Below are 12102 nucleotides of genomic sequence, written 5' to 3' on the forward strand. Positions count from 1 at the left end.
TTGACCATACAGGCTCAGCCACTGCCTCTCTGGCACCTCCAGCTCCAAAAGAGGTGCAGCCAGGCAGGATAATGACATGCCAAAAGTGGTTGTCTGGAGAGGGTGTGATGTCCCTCACTGGAGATGTTAATGAATCATCTGGACACAATCTGTGTGATTTGGGATGGCTCTGCTTGAGCAGGGAGGTCCACCGTGCGCTGACCCCGCTCCATCCCGCAGGTCCCCGCCGCTCCTGCGGCTCTTCCCCGGCCGGCTCTCCGCCTTCCCGCTGTTCCTGCTGGCGCTGCTGCTGGGCTTCGCTTCGCTGCTCTGGCTCCAGCTCAGCTGCTCGGGCGAGGGGCCGGCGCCGGGCGGGCAGCACCGGGGGGTTCCCCGGCAGCCCTGCCCGCCCCCCGCGCCGCTGCAGCCCCCCGAGGAGGAGCCGTCGTGGGGGCCGCACCGGCTGGCGCTGCTGGTGCCCTTCCGAGAGCGCTTCGAGGAGCTGCTGGCCTTCGTGCCCTACATGCATCGCTTCCTCAGCAAGAAGAGGATCCGCCACCGCATCTTCATCCTCAACCAAGTGGATCATTTCAGGTAGCGTCTCCCTGTGCCCAGGGGGTCCCGCCCGAAGCTCTGTGAGTGCTGGGAGGGTGTTGCAGAGAAGCAGAGGGTCAGGGCAGCGGGATGTCAGGGGCAGCGTGTGATGCTCTCTCCCCAAAGCTGCTCATTCTAGAGCTTAGAGATGGACAAAGTGGTGGTTTGCTTCTTTCTTCCTTAGCAAGAATAGAATCTTAGCACAGAATCCTTTATCCTCGGGTATTTCAGCTTTCTCCCCAGTGTCACAGGTCCACAGCAGCAAACATGGGGACTCTGGAAGTCAAAGACAGGTGTGGGGTGTTTGGAAATGCCGTGGCCCCCAGCGCACTGTGCAGGGGTGCAGCTGCAGGATGCAGTGCTGTGTGTGCATGTGTCCCTGTTTGGGGACCAGTCAGACACTGAGCGTTGACGATTGTGGCAGGGGGATGTGGGGACAGCGGCTGCTGTGCGTGGCACTGAGAGCCCCCAGTCCTGTGGCAGGTTTAACAGGGCATCCCTGATCAACGTGGGCTTCCTGGAGAGCGGCAACGACACCGACTACATCGCCATGCACGACGTGGATCTCCTGCCCCTCAACGAGCACCTGGACTACAGCTTCCCAGAGGCAGGGCCTTTCCACGTGGCATCCCCCGAGCTGCACCCGCTCTACCACTACAAGACCTACGTGGGTGGCATCCTGCTGCTCACCAAGCAGCACTATGAGTTGGTGAGCTCCTGGGTGGGATGTCCTGGACAGTTTGGAGCAGGAGATGTGACATTATCGTGGTGAACTTGGGAAGTGGGGACAGGAGTCAGAATGGTTTGGGGACAGAGCCTGTGGTCTGAGCTGCTGGGGGGCAGGACAAGGGAGGCTGGGCTGGTGTCTGCTCCTCTGAGGCTGTGGAGTTGTGCTCGACCTTGGCTGCTATGGTGCTGCTCTCGTTCCAGTGCAATGGCATGTCTAACCGCTTCTGGGGCTGGGGACGAGAGGACGATGAGTTTTATCGACGTATCAAAGGAGCTGGTCTCCAGGTAAGGGATCTCTGCACCCTCCTGGCTTGAAATTGCCTTTTTTTACATCTCTTCACCTGTCTCTCACTGTGACCACCCAGTGTGGGGTCTGGGGAAGACAGCCCTGTGCTCCAGCAGCAGGTGCAGGAGTTTTCCAGTAGCTCTGCTCTTCTCCCAGGTTCGTCGTCCCTCTGGAATCACAACTGGATACGAGACTTTCCAGCACCTGCATGATCCAGCCTGGAGGAAGAGAGACCAGAAGCGCATCGCTGCGCAGAAGCAGGTGAGACCTGTGGTCAGGGGGAACCACGGGACACTGGGGCTGTGGTCACCACGTGCTCTGAGCCCTCCTTGCTCGTGTCCTCCTGTGCCAGCTCTGGCTCCCTCCCCGGGCCCAGGGTACTTCTCCCCTCCAGCCTGGGCCAAGCAGTCTCTCTGTTCCTCAGGAGCAGTTCAAGGTGGATCGGGAGGGAGGCCTGAACAACGTGAGGTACAGAATCGAGTCACGGACAGATCTGAGCGTGGCAGGAGCCCCTTGCACCGTCCTTAACATCTTGCTGGACTGTGACACAAACGAGACCCCCTGGTGCACGTTTGGCTGAGCCCGTCCCCCGTGCCAATCGTGTGCTCTGTGCTGGTGCCAAGGCTCCCTGGCTGCCGTGCAGCTGCCTGGAGCAGGCAGGATTTGGGTGGATGAGCATGGCAGTGCTGGCGAGACACAGAGGAGCAGAAGAGGCTGAGAACTGGACTTTGCTGGGAGCAGCAGAAGAGGCTGAGAGTGGGACTCGCTGCTGTCGCTGCAGGTGCTGGTGCTGCCTCCCAGGGCAGGTGCAGGAGGTGGCTTTCCTGTGCTGGACATGGCTGAGCTGCCACGCAGCTCAGAGGACAATAAAGAACTGTCAGGGCGCCTGTGAGTTGTGAATGCCCTGGGCTGTGCTGGCACTACTCCATTTTCCTGTTCCCTTCACCTTCCTTCAGCACACCTGTTCTGGCTTGGCCCCAGCTCCTCTCTGTGTGACAGGTGAGCTCTGAGCTGCTCTGCCTCAGAGCCAAGCCAGTCTGAAACGGGCTCTGAGAGAGATGGTGCCTCTTCCAGCTGCCAGGTACCCCCAGGGCTGGGCTCTTGGCATTTCACTGCAGGAAGTGGTTGTGGCTGAGCCATGCCCGAGCCCCAGCATCCACAGCAGTGCTGGATGTCAGCACTTGAAGGCCAGGACCTCTCTGGGGTGAGGAGGAGAGCTCTGGCTGTGCTTTCCTTTCCTTGCCTGCCTTCCGTGGCATGTGCTTCCTCAGCCTTTCTGGAGGGGTTGGAAAATCGGATGTCTGCCCTGGGGTCTTGGCACACGTTGTGGGTGCTGCTGCCTCCTGAGGCTGGGTAGACCCAGCTGAACAGCCAGTACCTCTCTGTTCAGCCCCAGCACTAGCGCTGGCACCAGGCCCTCTGCGTTTCCTGGCCCCTTCTGTCCTCGTCGCCTGCCTGGCACTTCCTGGAGTGGTTGCTTTGCATCTCCAGAGAGAAGCTGTTGCCATCCTGGGAAGACAAGTAGCTCCAGAGAGGAGGGAGGGAGGGAGGGAAAAAAGCATCAGAGCCAAGTGCAGGGCTCATGAACCCTGTAGGGGCTGTGGGCTGGGGTGTCTGGAGGGATCTGGTGCCTTCTTTCTGTGCTTCTCTGGGGCTGGGAGAGGAGTCTGGAGCCCTTAGATAGGGTGATCCCCCCTCTGAGGCAGGGGTTGGGGTGCTGGTGCAGGGTGGTGAGGATCTGCTTTGCATCATGGAAGCAGCAGGCTCAGCCTCGGGGGATGTGGGGCTGTGCTGTCCAAGAGCTCCCGATGCCCTCTCCAGCTTGGTGCCTCCAAAGCACTGCTGGTATCTGGCATGAAGGTGCTGGTGAACTTGGACAGCTGGTGCACTTCTCCACAGGTGTTCCCAGGACCAGTCATGCCCTTGCTGTGGGCAGCCAGAGGGAAATACTGGCCCAGCAGCCCCACTCCTGCCTCTCCATGGCACGGGTTTGGGATCAGCCATCTGCATGGCAGCCCCTTCCCGGTGCCTGAACCGCAGCCAGGGCTGGTGGAGGCAGATCAAAGCATTTCTCTGAGCCGTTCAAAATAGATGACACAATTTGGGGCAGGTTTCATAAAGACGTAGCTGTGCAGAAACAGAGAGCATATGTGCACCTCGCACTTCGCTCAGCGCTCCAGGCTCCTCTCCCGCTGCCTGGCAGCTATTTCTCAGCTCTGCTCGCAGCCCCCTCATCCCCCGGTTGCTTTTGTGGAAGAGGCACCCTGCTGGAGACCCGGCTTCCTTTTATAGCCCTGAATGTGACTCGGAGGTCGCTCGGCTCTGCTCCCCCCACACGCTTCGGTATCGGCAATGGCCCAGCGGGAGGGGATGAAGTTTTCCCCGTTGCCTTTCCACAGATGGATCACACCCTGCCTGCTGTCCCAGGAGCCCTGCAGAGCCCAGCCAAAAGCCTCCCGGTGTTCTCATGTTCTCAGCAAGCCTGAGGAGAACATCAGGATGCTCAGGGGCAGAGAGGGCCCCTGGAGGCCCAGCCCTGCCCCTCTGTGACCCCCCTTCTGGGGTCCCGGTTACTGTTGAAGCAGGTGCAGCAATCGATGGCTTTTATTGCCAGGTTGTTATTAAGTGGATTGTTGCAGAGCTGTTTGCTGATGGACTCGTGAAATTGCTTTGGTATCTTAGAGAGGAGCACTGGGGGGTGAGGTGAGCAGAGAGAGCGGATGGGGAAAGAAAAAGAGGAAGCTGAAGGATCTCTGCCTGGAGACGGTGACATCCCTGGCTGCTGGAGTGACCCAGGCAGGGCCAAGGGCCCTGTGGAAGTTGCTATCCAGGCAGACGTGCTCGGGGCAGCCCGAGAAGGAGCAGGAATCGGGGCAGACGGGAAGGAGGGGTGCGGCCGTGACCAGCACCCCGTGCAGCCCCCCGCCATCCCCGCAGCCTGCCCGAGCCGAGCCCCGCGGGATGCAGGGGGGCTTTTCACGACTGAGCTCCAGGCAGAGGGCCAGGCCATGGCAGACACATTCCCGAGGCCAGCAGGATGGGACATGGCACCGTTGGGAAGGGCTGCCTTGTTCAGAGGCCACGCGTGCTGGTGCCGCTGGGCGCAGGAGAACGGGGAACGGGGGCTGAGCCCCGAGGGAGCGCAGCGTGCCTTGGCAGCGCACCGAGGACACTGCCAGCATGTGAGCCCGGCGAGCAGGGACCGGGGACAGTGTGTGTGTGTGGGAGAGCACTGGCAGCACAGCTTGAGGACGCGGCTGTGCGGCGGAGGGAGCTGGCAGCGAGCGGGTGCGGCACAGCGACACGCCGGGCTGGGGACGGTGCGGTCCCTGCCCGGGGACAGAGCCGGGCACCGCGCCGTGGGACGGAGCACGGCTGCTGCAGGTGTCCTGCTCCCGCAGGAGGCTCGGACACCGCTGACCAGGTCCACCCCGTGCCGGGATCATCGCTCCCTGCGGCTGCCAAAACCGGCTCCAGGCCAGGATGTGATTCAGAGGGATGAAGCGTGTTCCGTCTCACTGGCGCCAGGCCAGGCGAGTGTCCCACGGGGGTACGCCGTGTCCCCGGGCTTTGTGACGCTCCTGCCCACCCGCGGGTGCTGTGAGGGGGTACAAGGGGTTGCCCTGCTGGAGGAAAGCACAGAGAGTGTCCCATGGAGTCGAGACCCCTCTCCACGCCGCAGGTACGAAGCAAAATATTTCTCTCCACCCTTGGTGGGCGATACCCGGGAATACCAGCCCGCCTGTCAGGCGGTTACCGGGAGCCGAGCGGCGCCGGTGCTGCCGGTCCGGAGCTGTAGCTGGGGGGATTTGCGAGCTCTCCCCGCCATTTGCGGACTGGGGTTCCGCACCAGCGCCGGCACCGCCCGCAGCCAGCGAGCCCTGCCCCGCCCCGCCCCGCCCCGCTGGTGGGCACGGCCGGGCCGTCCCCCTCCTTCCTCCTCCTTCCTCCTTCCTCCTCCTCCACCTCCTCCTGCTGCTGCTGCTGCTTCCCGCCCCTCCCGTCCCGCCGCCCCCGCGCCGCGATTTGCCGGTGCCGGCTCCGCCCGCCGCCCCGCGCGGCCGCGGCCGAGGGGCGCGTTCAAACGCGGCGAGGGAAGGAGCGCGGAGCGGAGCCGTGCGGGACCGCAGCGCCGCCGGCATGGTGAGTGCGGGGCCGGGGCCCCATCCCCCTCCCCCGCTGCGCTGCGGCCAGCGGGGCTTTGTCCCGGGCTCGGCCCGGGCACCGACTGCCCCCTCCGCCCTCTCCGTGCCGGAAATTCCGGCGGGGCTGCGGGGAGGCGCGGCGGGGGCTGCGCGGGACCCGCGCCCGCCTCCCTGCAACCCCGCCGTTCGCTCCGGGATGGAATGGGAATGGGAAAGGAAAAGGTTTGTGGCCGTATCCTGCCTGGGCACGGCTGGGATTGGGAGCAGATCGCGAAGGAGCCAGGCTGGCCGGACCGGTGTTTTGCCGCCTGGAGGGTGATCCCCTCCCTGCCGCAGGCAGGACACCTTCGGGCTCCCCCGGCGTTTCCCAAACCTCCCACAACCTGACCTACTTCCTCGGCCGCCTGTGCCGGGAGGAGCCGCTGCGGGGCTCGGCCGAGCTGCTCCCCAATGCCGGGGGCTGGATGGGCACCATCCGCGCCCCCCCACCATGGGAACATCCCGTCCCCTATCCCCGTGCACGCCCGTGGCACCGCAGGCAGCCCCGATCCTTCCAGAGGGTCCATCCCTGGTGCCCTTCGTGGGGTGCCGGTGCCCGGAGCAGGTGTTGGGCTCGCAGAGGGAGGTGACAGCGCAGGCCGGGAGCTGTCAGACAGGTTTGTGCGTGGCAGCAATTAAAAGCGGGGTGTTTGTTTACCCGGCGCGTGGTGCTGAGAACCAGGGCAGCTTCCTGGGTGTAACCCGGCCCCGGAGCCCTCGGCGAGGCTGGGAGCGGTGCTGGGGGCTCTGCCTCGCCCCTGCCACACTCCCTGTGTCCCCTGCGCTGGTGTGAGGCCATCGTCCCCTCCCTAGCGCTGGGGAGCCAGAGCCGAGGCCGAAGGCATCCTCTCATCCTTCCTCCCCCGGCCACCTGCGCAGGAAGCCGCATTGTCCCGTCAGCATCCTGCCCCTTCCCGCCGCCCTCACGCCATGTCCGGCCGCGGGGTCCCCGGCACGCACGCAGCAGCTGCGCTGTGGCCGCCTGCTCCCTGCCCGGCGCTGGGGAGGGAATGCCCATGGGTGGAAGGGGCCGTGTGGAGCTCGCCCTGCGAGCTGCAGGAGCCGGTGCCGCTCGTGCTGTGCGGGGAGTGTCCCCGCGGTGCCGCAGAGGTGCCCGTCCCCTGCGCGCCCCGGGGAGGCCAAGCTGACGGGCATCCCCAGGGGCATTTTGGGGAGGCCTCCAGAGGGTGTCCGGAGCCGGAGGTCCCGGCGGGGAGGTTGGGTGCTGCCGGGCCGGGGCTGGCGCCAGGCCTGGGCAGGTGCTGCCGGCTCCCGAACTCGCCCGCCTGGCTGGGCGGCAGGTGCCTGTTCTGGTGGCGGCCCCGGCCGCGGGCGGGAGGTGGGGCTGGGTGTGGGAGGAGGCGCTGCACCATGGTGGGGGCAGCGGCGGGGAGCCCCCGCCCGTGCCTGCTGTGCCCTGTCCCCCGGGAAGCTGCACGGGAGATGGCAGATCCATACCCAGTGCCCTGAGCCCGTGTGGGCCCTTGGGGCTGGCTGGGAAAGGGGTGCCGGGGGTGTGTCCCGGCTGCCGGGCATCGCTGACTCTGTCTCTTTCCCGGCAGTGCTGGTTCTGGGCTTTTCTCTAGTTCTCCATGGCAGCAGCACAGGGTCCTGTGACCTGTGAGCCCGACACCCGTGTCCTCGGCACCTACCTGTCCTCGGAGCCCGTCGGCGTCGCTGGCAGCATGGGCAGCGTGGGCAGCCTGGTGGAGAAGCAGGATCTGTCCCCCCTGGAGCTGCGGGCCCCGCTGGGAGGCTCGCGGGGGCTCCGGCAGCCCGACGGCTTGCTGCGGAAGGGGCCGAACCAGCGGGAGCTCTTTGGGTACCTGCACGGGGCCAAGAAGGAGACGCGGGCGGAGCGGAAGCACCAGACATCGGGCGCCTGCTACAAGCGGGACTACGAGAGCGACCGCGAGAACCGGTCCCCCGAGCGCTGCTCCCGCGAGCATCACCGTGGGGCCGACTTCTCCAAGAGCTCCCTGCCGGAGCGGGGCCGCTTTGACAAGGTGAGGCTGTGGGGTCCTGAGATACGGCCTGGTCTGTGAGAGGATGGGGATGGAGCAGGATGATCTGCACCCACCTGGGTGGGATGTGGGGATTTGAGGATGTTCAGGGATATGGAGCAGGGAGTGTGGGGGGTCTCTCTGGCTGTAGAGGCTCATGTTTGACCTTGCTCTTGTTTTTCAGTGTCGTATCAGGCCCTCAGCCTTCAAGGCAGTGGCTGGGAAGGGGCTGGTATCCATGCAGGGCCTGTCCTCGTCCAAGGGGCAGAAGTTGTCCAAGAGCAATGGGAGTCTGCACACGCTGCTGTCGCAGAGCAGCACGGCAGCCCCGCAGCACGGCCCGCTCCGCACCCACCTGCTCCATGCAATCAGCCTGGACGAGGCCTCTGACTCCAGCCACAACTCCATCCAGAGCTTCCCATCCTACGGCTCCCGCCTCAAGCCTGCCCAGAGCCAGTTCAGCGCCTCCATGGGCCACATCAACCACATCGGGGGCTCCTTGGACAGGGTTTCCCGGAGCCCCAGGGAGACCCTGGCCCCTGAGAAGATGCCCCTGTCCTGCAAAAGCATGGCCACCCTGAGCAGGCTGCAGAGCCCCGGCGAGCCCCCGCCACCCTACGAGTTCTCCTACTCGCTGGAGGACGCGGTGAAGCAGCTGGAGGACCGGCTGCAGGAGACGGGAGGGGAGCTGCGGCAGCTTAAGAGGAGCCTCAGTGAGACTGAAGATCCCTTCACACAGGTGAGCCATGGGGCTGGGGATGTGGGGGTGGGAGGAGCACTGAAGGAGCTGCCGTGGCAGGTGATGGGCTTGGAATGCCCAACAGTGGGAGGATCAAATATCACAGGACCTCTTGGGGTCCCTCCTGGGGCTACAGCCTCTCACCAGTGTCCTCCTGTGCTTGCAGGCGTTTGAGGACAAGCAGCGGCTGTGGCTGGACGAGCTGGAGGACCTGAAGCAGATGTACATGGCCCGGCTGCAGCAGGTGATGCAGCAGGCGCAGCGCGGGCAGCGGGCGCTGCAGCTGCAGCTCTACAAGGCGCAGCAGGAGAAGAAGCGGCTGCAGGAGGAGCTGAGCCTGCAGCAGTGCCAGTGCGAGGAGAGCAAGCTCCGGCAGCCCCAGGGCGAGCATGGCAGCCCCAAACTGGAGGAGACCAAGTGGGAGGTGGGTCCCCTTCCTTCCTTCCCTATTGCCACCCTCCTGGCTGTGGGGCCAGCAGCAGTTCCCTGCTCTGATGTCACTTGGGGTCACAGGACAGGAGGGATGAGCCATGTGTGGGAGGACAGCTTGGGGTGCTGCCACCTCTGGGGTCCTGCTCCCCCAGCCCTTCCTGACTGCTTGCCCGTGTCCTGCAGGTGTGCCAGAAAGCAGCAGAGATCTCCCTGCTGAAGCAGCAGCTCCGGGACACCCAGGAGGAGATGGCTCAGAAGCTGGGGGAGATCTTCAGCCTGAAGACGCAGCTGCGGGAGGCCAAGGCAGAGGTCCAGGCCAGGGACACCCAGCTGGCACAGCTGGCAGACTCCTTCCAGAGCCCCCCGGAGCCCAGCACCTCGCTGCCCCTGGGCGATGACCCCATGCCGTCGTGCCAGGACTTCCCTGGCTGCGAAACTGATGACTCCAAGTGCCGGGGCCTCCAGAGCGACTCGGCGGAGCCCCTGGAGCGGCAGGTGGAGTGGCTGTGGGCAGAGCTGCTGCGGGAGCGGCGTCAGGGCCAGCTGCAGGCTGTGAACTTTGAGCTGGAGAGGAAAACGTGGCAGGAGGAGAAGGAGAAGGTGCTGCGGTACCAGCGGGAGCTCCAGGCCAGCTACATGGAGATGTACCACCGGAGCCAGGCGCTGGAGCGGGAGCTGCGGCAGCTGCGGGCGGAGCCCAGGGATGTCAGGATCGATTCGCCCTGGATCGAGCGTGTGGAGTCCTCCAAGATCTGAGGGGTGGGATGCCAGTGGGACTGAGAAGGGGGAAGGTCTCTTGCCGCTGCAAAGGGACGATCTCAGGGTGTGCACAAGGACTGGCCCCGCTCGGCGCTGCCCTGGGCTGAAGGACCGATTGCCACAGGGGAGCTTCTCCTTCTTGCAGCACTTCAGGCCCTTCTGGTGGGGGTCTCTGGAGGGCGGGGGGGTCATCTGTGCCAGGGTGGGGGTCTTGCATGTGCCCCGTGCTCTGACTCCAGGAGTGTTTGCCCTGTGATTCCTTCTGCCATGAGGGCAGAAACCAAGCACCCTGTGAGACATTCCCTGTCCCTCCTGCTCTGCTGCCCCCTGTTCCTACAACACAGTAACTTAATGTCTTGTGAGGAGAAGCTTACGCCCTGTCCCCCACCCCACTGCCTTGCTGTGGGGTGCAGCTGCTGTTTGCAGTGGCTGCCGTGTCAGCAGGGCCCTGGGGCTGGCGGTGCCAGTGGGCAGGCAGAGGAGGAAACCCTGAGGAGTTCTGGTGCTGCTGGCAGGGGGCAGCTGCCCCAGCAGAGGTGCTTCTCGTGGCCCCAGTGTGGAGCTGCTCTGCAGTGGAGGTGGTTGGTGCAGCTTTCTTCGGGCTGAGATGGGGGAATGCCTTGTGCAAGGAGGGATGGGAACTGGTGCTCTGCCACACTGGGAGAAACTGGGGTGGGAGAGAGGACTGGGGCATGTGCCTGTGCTGGGGAAGAGGCTGGGGTCCCCCCTCCCAGGGGAGGTGAGGGGGAGCTGGGGAGCCCAGAGGTGCTGGAAGGAGAGCCCTGCTCTGTGTGTCACAGCAGAACCGCGTGAAGGCTGAGCCCGGCTCCGCACCCCATTCCTGCAATAAACCTGCATTTCTCTCTCTGGACCTCTGCTCTGCTTCCCTCGGGGTCGGGGGGCTCCCGGCCATGAGGGTGGGGGTCAGGGGGCTGTGTGGGGCCGGCCGGGGCCTGCCCAGCGCTGGGCGGAACAACGGGCGGGGCACGGCCGTGAGTCACGGCGGGGCCGGGCGGGCTCCCGGGGCAGCCTCACCCCCGCTGTGCTTTAACCCAGCCGCGGACACCCCCAGCCCTCACCCCGAGCACCAGGACCACTTTGTACAAACCCGCAGACATCTTTATTCACCCCACAGTGCTCAGCATCCCCCATCAGTCCCCAGAACCCCCAGACACAGCCGTGTGAGGGAGTCCCCCGCGCAGAGGGCCCCGCAGGGCACAGCCCGGCCCCGGCTCTTCACAGCGGCAGGGGCAGGGCCGACACCTCCTCCAGGCACTCGTCGTAGGCCTCCTGGTACTCCTCGTGGGGCTTGATCAGGATGACACAGGTCGGGCGCTTGGAGCCGGCTGCAGCTCCCAAGTCCTGAGGGAACACAGGGAGGCCATGGGGGGCCAGGTCTCTTCCCGAAGTGAGAACCTCATGAACCTTTTTCCCAGCTTGTCTCCTGCAAGCTGGGCTGGCAGAAGGGACTGGCACCTGGCTCACGTGCCAGAATTCTTCCGCAGAGTGGGTCTGCAGAGCTGCCCGCACCGGGGCTGAAGCTCCAAAGACACCGACTGCCCCCCAGCTCCCTGTCTGCAAAAGAGCTGCTCCCAGCCCACAGGAGCCTGGCAAAGACGGGCTGGCTCTGCCCCGGAGCTGCTGCAGGAACTCCATCATGACAAACACTTCTCTGATTCCACCGTGAGACACTCCTACATCTCCCCCCTGTCTCTTCTGTGCCTTGGTCAGGGTCAAACACCGAGTTCTTCACTCGGGCACCGGATCAGCACCTCCCGGGAAGGCTCCGGTCACAGCCCGGGCTCCTCACCGGGTTCCCTGTCACCAGGGCTGCTTCCTCCCCCGCCCCAGCACTCACCGTTTTGGAAGGGACGTACGCGTACGGGAGGCTCCTGTCCTCGCACATGATGGGGATGTGGCAGTAGACGTCGATGGGCAGCGTGTCCCCGGCCAGCACGGCGATCCTGCGGGCACAGCCGTGTCAGCGGCCGCGCCGGCGGGGCCGCGCGGGCCGCGGGGCCAGGGCAGCACTTACCCCTTCTCGCCCTTGTTGATGAACTTCTGCACCTCCTTCACGCCGCGGCGGAGCTGCTTGTGCTTGGTCGCTGTAAGAGAACCAGGGCGTGAGGGGCTGAGTGAGAAGCGCAGCGTGCGGGACCGCACCATCACCCGGCCCCTCCCCGCCGGCGCCGCCAGACCTTTCCTGATGCACTTGAGCAGCTTTCGGGTGAGCTTGCGGGACGCGAGCGGCTGCGCGATGGGGTTCAGGAAGTCGAGCTGCTCCCGGTACGAGAGCTCCGGGGTCGCCTCCGCCTCGGCCGCCGCCTCCGGCTTCTCCCGCGCCATGGCCGCGCCAGCCCGATTCCGCTTCCGGGGCACGCGCCCCGCCGCGACACA

General features: G+C 65.1%; 4 protein-coding genes across 6 annotated transcripts; 2 read left to right on the forward strand and 2 right to left on the reverse strand.

Annotated features, from left to right (window-relative positions):
- Positions 1-163: 163 nt before the first annotated feature.
- B4GALT7 (beta-1,4-galactosyltransferase 7) lies at positions 164-2511 on the forward strand. The gene is made up of 5 exons (XM_041482222.1): positions 164-573; positions 1057-1282; positions 1504-1587; positions 1745-1849; positions 2013-2511. Exons 1-5 carry the CDS (start codon positions 164-166, stop codon positions 2166-2168), a joined length of 981 nt encoding a protein of 326 aa, XP_041338156.1. The 3' UTR covers positions 2169-2511.
- A 2592-nt stretch (positions 2512-5103) lies between these two features.
- On the reverse strand, positions 5104-7327 carry LOC121361425 (skin secretory protein xP2-like). 2 transcript variants are annotated; one of them, XM_041482120.1, is made up of 2 exons: positions 6431-7327; positions 5104-5211 (listed from the first exon to the last, which is right to left on the reverse strand). In XM_041482120.1, the coding sequence occupies exons 1-2, from the start codon at positions 7226-7228 to the stop codon at positions 5104-5106; spliced, it is 906 nt and encodes a 301-aa protein (XP_041338054.1). In that variant the 5' UTR covers positions 7229-7327. The 2 variants fall into 2 exon arrangements, with proteins under 2 accessions (XP_041338054.1, XP_041338053.1); XM_041482119.1 differs by having other exon boundaries at positions 5104-5214.
- N4BP3 (NEDD4 binding protein 3) lies at positions 5152-10570 on the forward strand. 2 transcript variants are annotated; one of them, XM_041482117.1, is made up of 5 exons: positions 5152-5270; positions 7335-7778; positions 7960-8514; positions 8681-8938; positions 9130-10570. In XM_041482117.1, the coding sequence occupies exons 2-5, from the start codon at positions 7365-7367 to the stop codon at positions 9700-9702; spliced, it is 1800 nt and encodes a 599-aa protein (XP_041338051.1). In that variant the 5' UTR covers positions 5152-5270; positions 7335-7364; the 3' UTR covers positions 9703-10570. The 2 variants fall into 2 exon arrangements, with proteins under 2 accessions (XP_041338051.1, XP_041338050.1); XM_041482116.1 differs by lacking the exon at positions 5152-5270 and adding an exon at positions 5574-5731.
- Positions 10571-10801: 231 nt separating this feature from the next.
- Positions 10802-12079, reverse strand: NHP2 (NHP2 ribonucleoprotein). The gene is made up of 4 exons (XM_041481944.1): positions 11904-12079; positions 11741-11810; positions 11564-11669; positions 10802-11067 (listed from the first exon to the last, which is right to left on the reverse strand). Exons 1-4 carry the CDS (start codon positions 12049-12051, stop codon positions 10942-10944), a joined length of 450 nt encoding a protein of 149 aa, XP_041337878.1. The 5' UTR covers positions 12052-12079; the 3' UTR covers positions 10802-10941.
- Positions 12080-12102: the final 23 nt, after the last annotated feature.

This window comes from Pyrgilauda ruficollis, unplaced genomic scaffold (genome assembly GCF_017590135.1).
Source record: "Pyrgilauda ruficollis isolate IOZ18807 unplaced genomic scaffold, ASM1759013v1 scaffold57, whole genome shotgun sequence".
NCBI lineage: Eukaryota > Metazoa > Chordata > Aves > Passeriformes > Passeridae > Pyrgilauda > Pyrgilauda ruficollis.